General features: G+C 39.4%; 1 protein-coding gene across 1 annotated transcript; it reads left to right on the forward strand.

Moving 5' to 3' along the window:
• Positions 1 to 13,958: 13,958 nt before the first annotated feature.
• Positions 13,959 to 16,044, forward strand: LOC104246193 (F-box/kelch-repeat protein At3g23880-like). Its single transcript, XM_009801957.2, has 3 exons — positions 13,959 to 14,375; positions 14,461 to 14,510; positions 14,655 to 16,044. The coding sequence occupies exons 1-3, from the start codon at positions 14,312 to 14,314 to the stop codon at positions 15,843 to 15,845; spliced, it is 1,305 nt and encodes a 434-aa protein (XP_009800259.2). The 5' UTR covers positions 13,959 to 14,311; the 3' UTR covers positions 15,846 to 16,044.
• The last annotated feature ends 523 nt before the right edge of the window (positions 16,045 to 16,567 follow it).

The following is a 16,567-nucleotide window of genomic DNA, read 5'->3' on the forward strand; positions in this document are numbered from 1 at the left end:
TGTGAAGGGCAACGACCTATCAAAGGAACAAGTACCATCCGTGCTGCTGAAGAAGTTTGGTGAGATGTTAACAGGAGGGGCCCTAACATGGTACTCCCAACTACCAGCTAAAACGATATCCACGTTTGAAGAAATGGCGGATAAGCTCGTCACCGCCCATGCAGGAGCAAAGAAAGCGGAAGCAAGGGTAAACGATATCTTCGCCGTCAGGCAAACCGCAATAGAGGGACTCAGGGATTTCCTAGCCAGGTTTAACAGGGTAAGGATGAGCCTACCAAACGTGTCGGAAGGCAAGTCGGTCGCCACTTTCCAGAATGGGCTGAATAGAGATGGTTCGAGGGAGACTAAAAAGTTACTAAGCCGCCTCATGAAGTATCCCCCTACCACATGGGACAAAATCCATAACGCATACTGTGCTGGGGTACGAGCAGACGAGGACGACCTCAACGGGCCGATCTAATGGTTAACGACGATACACTAGGAGGGATCTATGCAACGAGGGGCGGCGGGAGCAAGTCCCACGTCTCAACAGAGAAAGGCACCATCCCTACATCCGATCCTCCCATCCGCCACCACCAAGGCACACGGACGCACTACAGAGACATGTCGCCCCACTCCGAAACGAAATAGGTATGCCCCCTTTATTATCCGCCCATAACTTTTGTGTGTCTCCTTCAAAAATAGTGTACGCACTAGAGAAGCTGGGCACCAAGGTGCAGTGGCCGCAAAAGATGAAATCGGACCCTACCACAAGGAAATCAAACATCCTATGTGAGTTCCACCAGGAACAAGGACACAAAACCGAGGACTGCATAGGCCTACGGCAAGAGGTAGTCAGGATGCTGAACCAGGGATACCTAAGGGAACTACTCAATGACAGAGGGAAAAGTAACTTTGCATGCGGATGGGAACAACCCCATGGGCCGCCGAAGCCACCCTCCCCAGCACGTATGATAAAAATGATCGTCGGAGGCGGCGACGACTCAGCAATCAATCACGTCAAGTTCACCACCACGCACAAACTGAAGTGAACCATAGCCCATGAACGGTATGACGACTTCGAAGATAGTATCACCTTCGATAAGTCCAATGCCAACGGTTTGTCTTTCCCTCAATACGATGCATTAGTTATCACTTTACGTATCGCCGATACGGATGTTAAAAGGATCATGGTTGACAACGGAAGTGGCGCCTGTTTTATCCATCTGAGGGTCCTCGTACGATGGGGACTCGAGGACAAGATAATACCGCGTTGCATAAAACCAATTGGTTTTAATAATGCAGTGGAACGGACCTATGGAGAAATATCATTACCCGTTTTAGTAGGAGGAGTCACGCTGGAAACAACTTTCCACATAATGAACCCGGAAACGGCGTACAACGCCATCATAGGACGCCCATGGATACACGCCATGCAAGCGGTCCCTTCAAGATTTTACCAAGTGATCAAATTCCCTACCCCGTGGGGAGTATTCAGCATTCGAGGCGAGTCGTGCACCGCACAGGAATGCTACAAAATAGCTCAAGATTGCGCCCACACCAAACAGCTAAAGGGGGTGAGTGCAGAGGCATAACAATCAGCTATGTCAGGCACTAAGGTTAACCCAACAACGGACGCCATTAGAGACCCCGACGTTGTGGAGGCCTGTAAAGCGACGGTAGAAGATCTCGACCCAGTCCAATTGGTCGACACTGACCTTATAAAGAAAGCCTACTTCGGGCATGGCCTCACCAACCCAAGTAAGTATCGTGAATTCTTAACTAACCATACAGATTTATTTTCTTTTTCCCATTTAGATATGTCGGGAATCCCGCGAGATATCGCCACCCACAAGCTGAATATTGATCCATTACATCCGCCCGTGCGGCACATGAGAAGGAAATTCAACGCCGCTATTAATAAAGCGGTCAGTGAGGAAGTAGACAAGTTACTAGCCAACGGCTCCATCAGAGAATCGAAGTACCCCCAATGGGTCGCCAATGTCGTCATGGTCAAAAAGAAAAATGGGAAGTGGAGAATGTGCGTGGACTTCACCGACCTGAACAAGGCATGCCCAAAAAATTCATTCCCGCTGCCCCACATCAACCAACTGATCGACGCCACCGCATGACATGAACTGTTGAGATTTTAGATGCCTACTCCGGCTACAATCAAATCATAATGGCCGAAGAGGACTAGGAGAAGACGACTTTCATCACCCACCAAGGGATATATTGCTACAAGGTAATCCCCTTCGGGCTCAAAAATACAGGGGCTAGGTACCAAATACTGGTCACTAAAATGTTCAAAGAGCAGCTCGGTAAGACCATGAAAGTCTATATCGATGATATGATGGTGAAGTCGACAAAGAAAGAAGACCACATCGACCATCTGAAGGAAGCCTTCGAGATATTGAGAAGGTACGGGATGAAGCTGAACCCCGAAAAATACGCCTTCAGCGTAGCCTCAGGAAAATTCTTAGGATTTCTCATATCACAACGAGGCATCGAGGTCAACCCAGATCATATCAAGGTGATAGACGCAATACCTGAGATTTTGAATAACAAAAAACAAGTACAAAAGCTGACGGGGCGAATAGCCGCCCTATCCAGGTTCATCTCACGATCCTCCGACAGGTGCCATAAATTTTTCAACGTGTTAAGAAAAGACCACGGGTTACAGTGGAACAAGGAATGTGTCTAGGCCTTGAGAAAATTAAAAGCATACCTATCTTCGCCACCACTGCTGGTCAAAGCAAGCCCAAGCGAACCCTTGCTGGTGTATCTAGCCATATCCGAGGTTGCCGTCAGCGCGATCTTGGTTCGCGAAAACGAAGGTACGCAATCTCCTATTTATTACATTAGCAAAACCTTAGTGGACGCAGAAATACGGTATCCACATCTTGAGATATTAGCTCTAGCATTGGTCGTAGCTTCACGAAAGCTCTTGCCCTATTTTCAATGCCACCCCATAAAAGTAATAACGACCTTCCCATTGAGAAGTGTCCTACACAAGCCCGAATTATCAAGCAGGCTCGCTGTTGATACCCAATTTTTTCCTATATATTTTTATACCAAAATTACTTTTAAAATAGCATATATGTGCATATAAGCACCTCAAAAGGTTTTGACATTTTTAAGGATTTTTAAACCAATTTATGGTCTATTTTTACACCATAAAATCCAATAATTATTCTCAAAACTTGCCATTTTGGAGAATAATTTATTTTATTCTCACATTTACATCAAAATATAGTTAACATGATTTTTTCATATTTTTATAAATTTGTTTGGTATTTTAAAACTAAATTGCATGTAACTGCAATACCAGCCTCTTTAAGATTTAATAGCATTTTTATAAATATAAATTGACCCCAATATTTTTAAATTAATGTTTACATATTATTTATTGACTTTGTGCTTGCTTTTAAAATACTTTTACTATTTTTATAAAATGAAAGAGGAAAAACTGGTTATTTCAATTGCAGCCCAATTCATTTCAATTATAACCATAATTCCTTTCAATTTTATCCCCAATTTCAGTCCAATTACACCTCAAATCAACGATCCAATTGGGATTTGGACCCGACCCCTGACCCAATTACTAAACCCATCCGTTTTGTATCTTTAGATCCTGGTCATTGATCATTTTGATCAACGGCCCTCATCCCTTCTTTCCTTTTTAATTCTACCAACCCCCAAACCCTAATCCTCATTTCACTTAGACCACTGCCTTTGAACTCCCTTCTCTTTCAAGCACTCTCAATCACTCAAAAAAAACTTGTTGTCTCCCTCGCCTTCTCCGACCAATCTCACCGGAGTCCATGGCTTCTCAGGCCATGGACATCCTGTGCCCACCCTCCTTCACTCCTAAGACCGTTTGTTCGATACTTCGAGGTTCGACCTCTATGGTGTTCGAGAAGATCCTCCGCCGATCTGCGCTCCTGTGGTCTCTCCGGTTCTATTCCGACGTGTTCGAGTTTTAAGAGCCTAGATATGGCTCAGACTTGTTCGAGACCAGACCTTTTCCAAGCCTTCTTACTTCTAGGGTTTCTGAGAAACCCTATAAGCCATTCGAGGTTCCTTCTTCTTTATTTGCTTGGTTATGTGATAAATCCGTGCTATTTTCAAATGTTTTAAGGGTTTTCCCCAATTTTCTTTGTTTAAATCGATTGATTTTCAAATTAGGGTTTCTGGAAAACTTTCTGATTCTTTCTTCTCTTTTCTTTATGAATGTTTTTCTTTGTTTATCTCGTATGTTTCTCCTCTACTACACATGTTGTAATGACCCGATCGGTCGTTTTGAGCTCTGGCGCGTCATTCAGCAGTTTGAGGCCATGAGCAGCTTCATCTCAGGTATATTGACTTGTGTGTATGGTCAGAATTAAAATTCAGGAAGTTTGGAGTCAAATCTAAATGGAAATTCTCATTTTGAAAGCTTAAAATTGAAGAAATGAACTAGGATTAGAATTTTGAGTAAACGACCTCGGAATTGGTATCCGAAGGTTCCAGCAGGTTCGTATGATGATTTTAGACTAGGGCGTATGCCCGGGTCGGATTTTGGATAACCCGGGAGCGTTTTGGCGCATATTGTGGAAGATAGCATTTTAGAAGAAATTGCATCAGTTTGGCTTAAAATGCATTTCAGTGTTATGGATGTCCGTTTGGAATTTCGAGACTGGGAGTAGCTCCGTATGGTGATTCTGGATTTGGGAGCGCGATCGAAAGTGAATTCGGAGGTCCGTAGGTCATTTTGGAGTCGTTTGGCTAAATATAGAAATTTGAAGGTTTTTGAGAAAATTCGACCGGAAGTGGAAAATTTGATATCGGGGCCAGAATGCGATTCTAAAAGTTGGGGCAAGTCTGTAATATTGAATGTGACTTATGTGCAAAATTTGAAGTCATTCCGGAATGATTTTGGTAAGGTTTGAGACACTTAGTCTCTTTTAAGGAAGCTTAAGTTGAAAAAGTCAACCGAATATTGACTTATGTGTTAGAGAGCTCGAAATGTGAATTTTATGGTTCGTATAGCTTCGTTAGGTGATTTGGGACTTAGGAGTGTGTCCGGAATATTTTTGTGATGACCGGTGTAGAATTAAGCTTGAATTGGCAAAGTTAGTATTTTGGCGAATTCCGGTTGATAGGTGAGATTTTGATCCGAGGGTCGGAATGGAATTCCGAGAGTTGCTGTAGCTTCGTTATATCATTTTGGACTTGTCTGCAAAATTTGAGGTCATTCGGACTAGTTTTGACGTGTTTCGACATCATATGTGAAAATTTGAAGTTTCAAAGTTCATAGGCTTAAATCCGTGGTGAATTTAGTATTTTTGCGTTGTTTTTTGGTGATTCGAAGGAACAACTAAGTTTTTGTCATATTATGGGACTTGTTAGTATACTTTGTTGGGATCCCATGAGGCTCGGACAAATTTTGGAAGAGTTTTTGAAAGATTTTTGTCGTTTTGAGCATTAAATGTAATGATCTAAAGGTTCATTTTTAGTTCTAGAGATCCAAATTTAATTTTGAGACTTCCGGAATTTTGATAATGAATTATAGGACTGATCTGAAAATTTTGGTCTAATTTCATCAAGCCGCGATTAGGTTTTTGATGCGAAACATGAGTAATTGTTTAACGAGCGAAATGGATATCGCACTGGGCAAATGAGCTCCGAATTGAGTTTCGATTGAAGGGTTGTGTTCGTATTATTATTTGTGACTCATAGGAACAAGAATCGTCTAATTCCAAGTTCGTATGATGGAGTTAGAACCATTTTAGTGACAAATGGTTGTGCTGCAATTTAAATTGGCTGCTGGTGTATTTTTTTAGCAGCAGTGAACAGTAACTCGTGCGTGAACAGTACCGCGCGGGTGAACAATAATTACAAAAAAACTGGGCAGTGAGTTTGTATCCGATTTTGGGTCATTTTTCTACCATTTTCAGTCATTTTGAGAGCTTTTGGACGAGGATTGAAGGGAGTTTCAACTGAGGTCGATTGGAGGTAAGTTTTATGAGTTAAATACATGATTTTATTGAAGAATCATCCTTGAAATCCATGAAAACATAGCCAAATTATAAGAAATTAGGGCTTGAAATTGAAATTCTAAAATGAAGATTTGAGGGCTCATTTGAACCCCGATTTTGGTAAATTTTATATGTACTGACTCGTGGCGAGACGAGGAATTCGGTGATGTGACTTTTGTAATTTTTCAAGAAGTGGGTCCGAGGCTCGGGTTTTGCTAATTTCGGGATTTTCGATATTTTTTGAGTCTTTTCGATTGGGTTATATTCCCTTAGCCTATTGTAACGTATTCGTTGTGGTTTTGACTAGATTCGATGCGCGAAGAGGTCGATTCAAGAGGAAAGGGCATTGCGGACTAGTCTACGTCCAGTTAGAGGTGAGTAATAGATGTAAATGCTGTTCTGAGAGTTTGAAACCCCGGACTTTCATATCGTAACGCTATATTGAGGCGTGACATGCACTCCATGGCGAGTGCGGGGTCGGATACTATTGGGGATTGTGACTTGGTCCATCCCGTGTGATGTTTATACTATACTGGTGATTGATACACATACTTCATTGATACTACTGGGATTGATGCCATGTTTGGGGCCTTGTGCTGATTTGTAAAATCCTTCGAGGATTGATATTATTGCTTAGCATGATTTTCATATCATTTAATTTCAGTCCAAGGTTTTAAATGTTGTTTTGCAAACTCAGCCATAATTCTAAGTGTTGAAAACTTAAATGATATTTTTAAATGTATTCCGGGCTGGGAACTTTTGTTTTGTAAATGCCCAAGGGGCTTATTATATTATTTTCTGGACTGATTATAAAGTGACTTGAAACAGTGATAACAATGACACTGTGTGATGTACTTGAAACAGTGGTAACAATGACATTGTGTGATATACTTGAAACAGTGGTAACAATGACATTGTGTGATATACTTGAAACAGTGGTAACAATGACACTGTGTGATATACTTGAAATAGTGGTAACAATGACACTGGATGATATACTTGAACAGTGGTAACAATGGCACTGTATGATATAAATTGGTCAAGTAACAATGGCTGATCGGTCAGGTAACAATAACTGACCAAGATATTGTGCTTGGGTTGTAGGAGCCCCTCCAGAGTCTGTACACACCCCCAGTGAGTGCCGTCGACGATAAATAAATATGGATGGCTCAGGCTGCACGCCGCAGTGGGTACTGGAATGTACCATCATATGTATTGCATTGTATTCATGTATTTGTATCTATATTGTTGTTTAGCTGCTCAGTTCTATATGATGCTGTATATTTGGATTTTAGCTTACTTGGTGTATTTACTGGGTTTTCTTATCTTCGAACTGTAGTTACTTTTATTACTCACTGGGTCGGAGTACTCACTTTACTCCCTGCACCTTGTATGCAGATCCAGAGCAGTCTCAGGCATAGTAGATCTAGTTGATCAACGGATCCAGCTTTTTGGGGAGTATCAAGGTAGTTGTACGACGTTCACAGCATTGATTTCTTCCCTCATATACTATCCTTTTTTTTATTTCCGCATTATCAGACTTTGGATACACTATGTATTAGGATGATATTCTGTATTCTAGAGGCTCAGATTCGTGACACCGGGTCCTAGTGAGATTATATTGTGTATTTTGTTAAACTCTTCAGTACTTTGATCTTGAATTAATTGATATTTCTATCCGCTATTTTTGATAAATTGGGTTAAGTGTTGACTAATGGTCGGGCTTGCCTAGTAGTGTGTTGGGCGCCATCACGACCGGGATTTGGGTCATGACACATGTACTCGATCTCTGCTTTTCTTTCTATTAAACATGACCCTTCTATGCTTTGTATTTTTCTATGCCTTTAGACCAAGCCTGCATGATTATCTTTGCTATGTTTTCCTACATGATTTCTATTGTATGTGTCTCCTATTGGGTTCTTTACATGTGTTTGTTTTACCAGATTTTACCAAGTTCTTCTCTAAAGCATTCACATCTACTGTATTCCTAAACCTGTATCGCTTTTTTCTTTTCTGAACTTGTCTGAGTAACAAGCCTTGCCTAAATGTATGCTCCGTGTTTCAACTTTACGTTCTCCCTGTTTGTTCTCTCATAAGTCTCTGAAAGAGGCTATTGAAGCCTATTCTACTTGTGGGTTCCTTGCCTATGTATATGATTTGAGTCAGAAACCCTAGTGTTTGGGGTTTTTGACAAGTTTGGCTAGGATTCCATTCAAAACCCTGACCCTCTTTCAAGACTCACTTTGAGTCTATGAACCTAACTTTCCTTGCTACTCTGATTTCTTGCTAAGTTTTACAACAATGCTCTCTTGTCTCTGCATGCTTTTTTATATGACATTCTCCTCTTTCAAAAGGCCTTTGGCCAGCCTGTGATTGATTCCGAGTTCCTTTTCAAAAGGGTCTGATTGATTGTTAATGAGTTTCTTCAAATCAAGTCCCTCTTTACCTTTTCTGGGATGGATACATTCATTCCAAGACTCGAAATCCGGATTTCACTGGCTATGATTGATTGCTTTCCTTATTTCTGTCCCAACCGTGTGCTATTGATTGCTTTCCTTAAATAAATTCTGTGTATTTACCCCTTTTGTGCTATTTTGAAAGGTTTTAATCAAAATTCTATTTCCTTAACTGGTTTTACCCGTTGGAATCAGAATCCCTTAACTAAAGGGAGACTGATTTCAACGACATGGCCTTGCCTTTCTTATATGTTTCCCTGCCCTATAAAAGGGACTGTCCTTCCACACACACAGTCACAGACAGACTTCGAATTATTCAATACTTTCTCTACACTACTACTACTTTCTCAAGTTATAAATTTTTTGGTAAATCTGATCAACAACTCTTTCTATGGAACCCTTCCACAAGAGAGTCGACACTTCTTCCTCATTCAGAATTTACACATTTGTATACTAAGTTCAGATTGGGATATGACACAATGGGTGATGGGTACAAGATCCTTAAGTGGACCATGTGTCAAATACTACATTCCGTAGAAATTCTCTCGCTAAAAAGTGGTTCTTGGAGAAAGATTTATTCCTATCCAACTACCATTGCCATTTGCCCTATGTGGTGACAAAAACTTACGATTTATCCTTACCGAAATGACAATTGGTATATAGATACTATGGTATTTGTTCATGGAGCATTTCATTGGCTTGGTAAGACAATATCAAGTGTCACACCTCCTTTTTCACTACACCCGCAAGGGCGTAAAGGAGTTTTTTCAATTAAAGGACAATCGGAACGGGATTTAGTTATTATTTATTCAGAGTCGCCACTTGGGAGATTAATGGTGTCCCAAATCACCGGTTGAATCCGAAACCGAGGAAAATTATGACTCTGTTAACAGTCCGCGAACCAGAAATCCGGATAAGGAATTCTGTTAACTCGGGAGAAGGTGTTAGGCATTCCCGAGCTCCGTGGTTCTAGCACGGTCGCTTAACTGTTGTATTTGATTTTATCTGATTTCAATACATGCTAACCTATGTGCCTTTTATTAATTTTACACCGCTTTTATCATTATTTATTTTAAAAGACTTGTGACGTCGTGAAAATGCGTTTCAAACCGCGTCGCAATCAATGCACCCGTGGTTGTCGACATATTTTAACTTCGTCGAGATTTGGATTTGGGTCGCATCAATGCGCACCCGAGTTTAAGAAAGTAATTTAATTAAATCACGTTTAAAGATTCTAACGTTATATTATTTTGGGGAAGGCCATGAAATTCGCTAAACGACCCTCCCAAATTCTAAGTAATTTTATGTAACCATTATTGAGGGCCCTGCATATATGATTTTGTTTGGCGAGGCTCGTCTCAATATATTAAAAGGCCCACTTAAGAGTCACTACAATTTTCTGTTGATCAATTGTCTCTAAAAGAAGAAATAAAACTAATTACGTGAAAACTGAACTATCCAGTGAAATTATGCACTGAAATTCAGTAGTCCAAACTCCACAACGAGTTGGACCATTTATGGACTTCAGAAACGGCCCAAATATTATGGCCGGCAAGAGTGAAGGAAGACCAGGTGACAGATGACTGCACCTGGGATCGAATCCCCTAGGAAGTCTAAACTCATGAGAGCAATCCATTTGACAGCCTGAGATCGAGCCCTCACAAGGCCAAATCCTATCCCCACGTGGGCCATGGCCCACCTGACATTCCTTTTTTAGAAGATTTCAACACATTGGGCCCATAGCATGAGAAGTCAAGACCAAACAATTACATACACCTGAAGACATGGCTCAGGATCGAGCTTGGGTAAGGACAACGGATGCAACTCCAAATACCCACCCAGCTTGATTGCTTAGGCAACTAATGTTTTTCCAAGGACTCAATAGTCCTAATCTCAATTTAAGCAGAAATATGAATTCAAAATACCACAGAAACTCGGATTACCTTTTAAAATATCCTATACTAAACTAAAAGCATGCAGAACCAGACCTAAATTGGTATTTAACTATACCAAACTAACGATTTATGAGCTCAATTTTGAATACAAATAGCAGGAGATATTTGGATTTGCACAACCCATATTTAACAGTACCAATAACTCAAATCTAGCTATAAGAATCAATTATCAAACGTGTGTACCAAACCAATCTAAACAAGTAATCTACCTACAATGAAGTCACTGAGTTTAACAGTCCAATGAGCATCTGTTTAGCTACATGACTCGACTACCAGACATGCATAACCAGTTTTAACCAAAGGATATAATTATAATGAAACAGATGAACTACATATATTAAGCATTAATGCCAAAATCACATCACACTTAAATTGCAACTCCACAGCAGATAGTTCACTTCAATCCTGATTCATATTTCCAGTGAAATGAAGATACATGGTGTCAAACTTCAGGATATGTACCTGGTTTTCGAATTACAGCGAAAGAAGAAGGAGTTAGCAGAAGCAGGTGAAACAACAGCAGTATCCAAGAACAATATTCAGCAGCTTAGGGAGAATTAAACACCAGAAACTAATCTCAAACAGCAACAACCAAACAGGTGTGATTTAATACAAAATAGCTTCACCAAACACTAAGTAACACACTACTCAACTACTGCATCAACTGAAGGGCCCAAACTGATTCAAATGAACTCAAAAACCAACAGAAATGGATCTAGGAGACTGCTAAGTCATGACAACCAAAATCTGAACTAGGAAGTGGTAAATCGAAAGTTGAGAATTGAAAGTCACTCAATGCCTAATGGAACAATAACATTTTTTAGTTTTTTTTGAACTTTTTGGTTTTGTATTTTGGTTTTTGAATTAGAAAGCTACTTCAGATCTGAAATCTATAATGGCCAGAGTTTTTGGGAGTTAATAATGGCTAAAAAAGAAGACCCTCTCTCAAGGCAATTCAATGCTTATTTATAGGTAAATAAAATGCTAGAAGCTACTATCACCTGCCCTTCCCCAAATAAGACCTAGACTACCCTCACATGTGATTTCCCATAGTTCTGAATTTATTCCCCTTGTTCATTCCCCAGACTACCCTTAGTATCTCCTAAAATTACTACCTGACCCAAAACCTTTCAGTTACAACCAAACAACTTACCAAGTAACACATGAACAATTTACAAGCTGGTAATACTGAAATCAACCCAAATCAAATTCTAAATCCAACGATCAAAGCCCGATTAACCAATGACCAATTATCAAAAAAACACATAACACTGACTTACCATTAGCAAACTAAAGTGAAGAACAATTATCCTGATTAAACTTAAACTAATCAAAACCTAAACTAACTTCTTGAATCGAAAAAGAGTAAATTCTAATATGCCAATCAAACTAAAATCAAGAACAAAATAAATTAGAATCAAGCCATAAATCAAAACATGGAATCCAAACATAGTTGACAAAAACTTAGACATTAGCAAGTATTAGAATAGAAGCAAACAGAAGAGAAGAAAACGAAAACTCACTGATGCCAAGAGAAACGCCGTCAGCCATCGACGTCCTAATCATTTAGAAGCAAACAGAAGAGAGGAAAACGAAAACTCACTGATGCCAAGAGAAACGCCGTCAGCCATCGACGTCCTAATCATTTAGAATTTTTGACACGTAAAATCCCTAACCATGTGTTTTCACAAGAAAACACATGGTTAAGGATATTACAGTCCAAAATCACAAAGATTTTGGGTTAGGGTTTTTGGCCTTAAAAATTTAAATCCAAATTCGAATAATTCCGGCGAGATTCGAGGAACACGGCTTAGGTATTTGGGATGAGAAGGTTAAGGCGAGTCAATGGTGTAAATTTGGTGGTGTTTGGCATACTTTGAGTTTTGGCCGGAAAATTTCAAATGGATATTCGAAGCTTTCTGGGTAGATTCGAGGTATAGGAACATGGGGAATGAAAAGAGGAGGTTGGGGGGAATCGATGGTGTTAATTTGGCGGTCATCGGCGTTGGTTGCGTTTCCCGCCGGCGAGGGTTCCGGCGAGGCTCAGGTCTGTACGAGGAAGACTGGTTTTGTCTTTTTGATTTAATTAATCAGTCCGACCATTATATATTTACCCACAAGAGACTAAGGGTCGTTGGATGAGAGGTAGATCAAGGGCTGTGATTGAATTGGAGCTTAAACGGTGTCGTTTTGGCTGGGAGGATTTGGACCGAGTTGATGAGGAAGGAATCTGGGCTGGGGCTGGCCGGCGTGTGATTTGGTTTGGGCCACAGACCCTACTACGAAAAATGACCCAAGTTAATTTCTTCTAAGACCACCCTTTATCTCCTTCTCTTATATTTCTTACCTTTGTTTTTTTTTATTTTTGTCATTTCCATTTATAATTTTGTATTGTGTTTTTTCTGAATTTTATAAAGACAAAAATAAAAATTTAACTAAATTAATTAATGCCTAAAATTAATTTTAAAACTATTTTGTGGCAATTTCATAATTAAAGCAATTAAAATGCAAAAACACTATTTTTTGAGATTTTTCCTGTTTTATTCTAAAACAAATGAACCCCTAATTAATCCTAAAAATATGAAACTATATCCTACATGCAAATGCATATTTTGTATTTTCCTGTGAATTAACATGCACAAAATAAAAATGCAAACAATTAACATAAAATGACAAAATAATTCACAAAATTGTAAAATAAGGAAAAATCATTTTGTTTGAATTTTGGGAATAATTTGCTTATGGCAAAAATCACGTGCTCACATCAAGAATTTGTCATTTGGTTTCATTTAGTTTTTAAAATAAGGTGTACGGAGAGATACCTTTGCTAGAGCAATTGCACATAGCTAATGAAGATGTGTTGTCTAATTATGGTCTTTCGGTAATGGAAGGAATGGTTTGCGTTTCTTCTACTCATAAACATCAAGGATAGGGCTCTTTTAAGTTGTGGGTAATGGAAGACTATGGTGTCAAAGAATTTTGGACTGTATTATTTTCCATACGACTCAACAATATTGTATATGCCAAATTGAAACATAGATTTGCAAATGGTGAAGTGCTACTATATTTATTTGAGACTTTAGGAAGCACATTGGACCAACCGTATGGTTACATTTGGACATACTGCACTTAGGACATCCACAGGTCCATTTGGATTCTTGCACGAATATTTTAGAGTTCATGATGGAATTGCTTATACAGAAAGTTTGATCTCTCCGAAATCACTTATTTAATATTTGCTTATGTATGCAAGAAACTTTTTTATTTCTTCTTTTTGTTTTTTTCCGGAAATCATGTAAGGACCTCAAGTATTGTCTATTACTTGCAAATTTTTGGTTCCTACACGTGTTCATTTAAGTTATCAACTTATTTTATGTTCTCACTTGTACTAGGAAATAAGTGACTGAAACCCCTTTCGTTTTACCTATTATGCTTTTTTTTTTAATAAAAAAATATATGTTTATTAACTTCACACTTTTATTGCTTGTCTAATCTATATACTAATGATATACTTGAGCCAGAATCTTCCGCACACGTCTGGCTCGGCCTGAGCAGAACGATCGAACGGCGGAGATTACACTTCAGCCAAGGTATATGAGCTCATTTCCTTTTTCTGCGCCTCTCCTTTCACTCTCATTCTCCTAAAACGCTAGCCAGCCGCGTCCGCCCTCTTTTAGATCCATGGTCAGAATCTTAAGCTACTTTTTCTTTCTCCGGCAGCATTTTCATTACTAGCATCCAGCGTCTGCAAAATTACTTAAGAGAAACCTTAGCAACCATTTCCAGTTCCATAAAAGACGAATCTTTTCGAAGAGAAGCCGTAGCTTTCAAATCGAAGCAAATAGAGAAGCTTCAAAGATGACAAAAAAAGGCTAATCTTTTCAATAGGGAAACTCCAAATATGGCAAATCTTCGTAGATGCCAACAGCAGCAGCTGCAGAAGAAATCAGTACGAATTCGCAAAGGTATATGTTTCTCTCTTTCTGTGTGTGCGCGCGCCTTTATCGTCTACATGAAAAGGGCTGACCACATTTTTTTAATTAATTTCAGGGAAGAGAGTTGTGAAGCCGTCAAAGCAGATGGATATTGTTGATCATCAGGTTAGTTCTGATTTCACACTAAGCTAGTTTCTTTACCTTTCTTTCTTTAATATTTGTTCTTGTTGTGCGTGTGCTTCCCGCCCGCCCTAAACACTAATGGCTTCAACCTGTGAACTACTAAAGCGCTTGCCTTCTCCTATCTAGGCCACTGGAATTCAATTCCAAGACGTTATAATTATGGAAATCCTCAGCAGGTTACCCGTACAGTCTCTGCTTCAGCTCAAATGTGTTTCCAACTCTTGGCAGGCATTAATCTCTGATCCTTACTTCAATTTGAAGCATCTCACCAAGAATAACCAGAAACTTCTTGTTTGCCAGTCATGGCCTGGTTGGGGTGATATGGAACGTACCATCAAATTTAGCTTCTATTCTTCTCCTTTATCGAATGTACAACAACTCAATTCATGTCTTTCAAAGTATGTACAAGAACTCGATTGCCCTTCAACCTTCAAACCAAATGAGGGCCAATTATTTTGTAGTTTCAATGGGTTGGTTGTTCTCGGATTTTATAGTTATAGTACATTTGATCAACAACTTTATCTATGGAACCCTTCCACAAGAGAGTCGACACTTCTTCCCCATTCAGAATTTACACAGAGGTGGACTATGATCGGATTCGGATGTGACGCGACAAGTGATGGGTACAAGCTCCTTAAGTGGACCGTGCTTAAAGGAGGACACTCCATTCAAGTTCTCTCGCTAAAAAGTGGTTCTTGGAGAAATATTTTGTACCGTCCAACTACCATTGCCATTTGCCCTGGGCGGGGAAGGAAACTTCCGATTTTTCCTTACCTAAATGACAATTGGTATACGGATCCTATGGTATTTGTTCATGGAGCATTTCATTGGCTTGGTATGACAGTAGCAAGAACTTATCATTTGGTTTCATTTAATTCTTCAAATGAGGTGTACGGAGAGATACCTTTGCTAGAGCAAATGCACATAACTAATGAAGGTGTGTTGTCTTATTATGGCCTTTCATTAGTGGAAGGAATGCTTTGCTTTTCTTCTACTCATAAACATCAAGGATGGGGCACTTTTAAGTTGTGGGTAATGAAAGACTATGGAGTCAAAGAATCTTGGACTGTATTGTTTACGATACGACTCAGCAATATTGCATATGCTAAATTTAAACATAGATTTGCAAATGGTGAAGTGCTACTATATTTATTTGAGATTTTAGCAAATTCACCTAGGACCGACCGTATGGCTACATTTGGACATACTGCACTTAGGACGTCCACAGGTCCAGTTGGATTCTGGCCCGAGCATTTTAAAGTTCATGATGGAATTGCTTATACAGAAAGTTTGATCTCTCCGAAATCACTTATTTAATATTTGCTTATGTATGCAAGAAACTTTTTTTTTTTCCGGAGATCATGTAAGGACCTCAAGTACTGTCTATCGCTTGCAAACTTTTGGTTCCTAAATGTATTCATTTAAGTTATCAACTTATTTCATGTTCTCACTTGTACTGGGAAATAAGTGACTGAAACCCCCCTTTCGTTTTACCTATTATGGTTTTTCACCTCAATCTAACACTTCCGGAGAAGTAACACCTGCGTCTCTAGCGCCATCTCGAACATCTGCTCTCTATCTCCTCCTGTTCTTAAGTTTGCACTTGAGTGTGTTTTCTTCCATCAATCGTATTTTCTGGTGAGTATCCCTTTTATATCTCTTTGATTCATCTTTATCTGTATATCAATGGCTTTTGTTCTTTAGGTGTTTGAGAAAATTCTTCATTGAATTACCATTTCTATTTGGTTTCTTATATATTATATTTCTGTCTTCTCTATTGTATAGGGTGTTTGAAAAAAAATCGTGAATGACCAAATTTATTTTTATCTTAAACCAGAGAGCAGATTTGTTCTCATAGTACCATAGTTGTTTGCGTAGAGCAATGAACTTGATCATGAACTTGGCTGCTCTTCGATTACTGCCTGCAGCTTGGTCTTGTAGCTTGCTCTGTTCTAATCTTCCAGCAGAGGATTCTTTGCTTCTTTGGCCGTTACAGTCTAGGAATTATAATAACCAGTCAAGAAAATTAGAATCTCAGG

The sequence above is a fragment of the Nicotiana sylvestris genome, chromosome 5, assembly GCF_000393655.2.
Source record: "Nicotiana sylvestris chromosome 5, ASM39365v2, whole genome shotgun sequence".
In the NCBI taxonomy this organism is placed as follows: Eukaryota; Viridiplantae; Streptophyta; class Magnoliopsida; order Solanales; family Solanaceae; genus Nicotiana; species Nicotiana sylvestris.

What these genes read in the sequence shown, in the direction of transcription:
- LOC104246193 (XM_009801957.2), top strand. Translation starts at nt 14,312, where the DNA reads ATGGCAAATCTTCGTAGATGCCAACAGCAGCAGCTGCAGAAGAAATCA. An exon ending in ATCAGTACGAATTCGCAAAG is followed by an intron (nt 14,376 to 14,460) that starts GTATATGTTTCT and finishes AATTAATTTCAG; the next exon opens with GGAAGAGAGTTGTGAAGCCG. An exon ending in TGGATATTGTTGATCATCAG is followed by an intron (nt 14,511 to 14,654) that starts GTTAGTTCTGAT and finishes TCTCCTATCTAG; the next exon opens with GCCACTGGAATTCAATTCCA.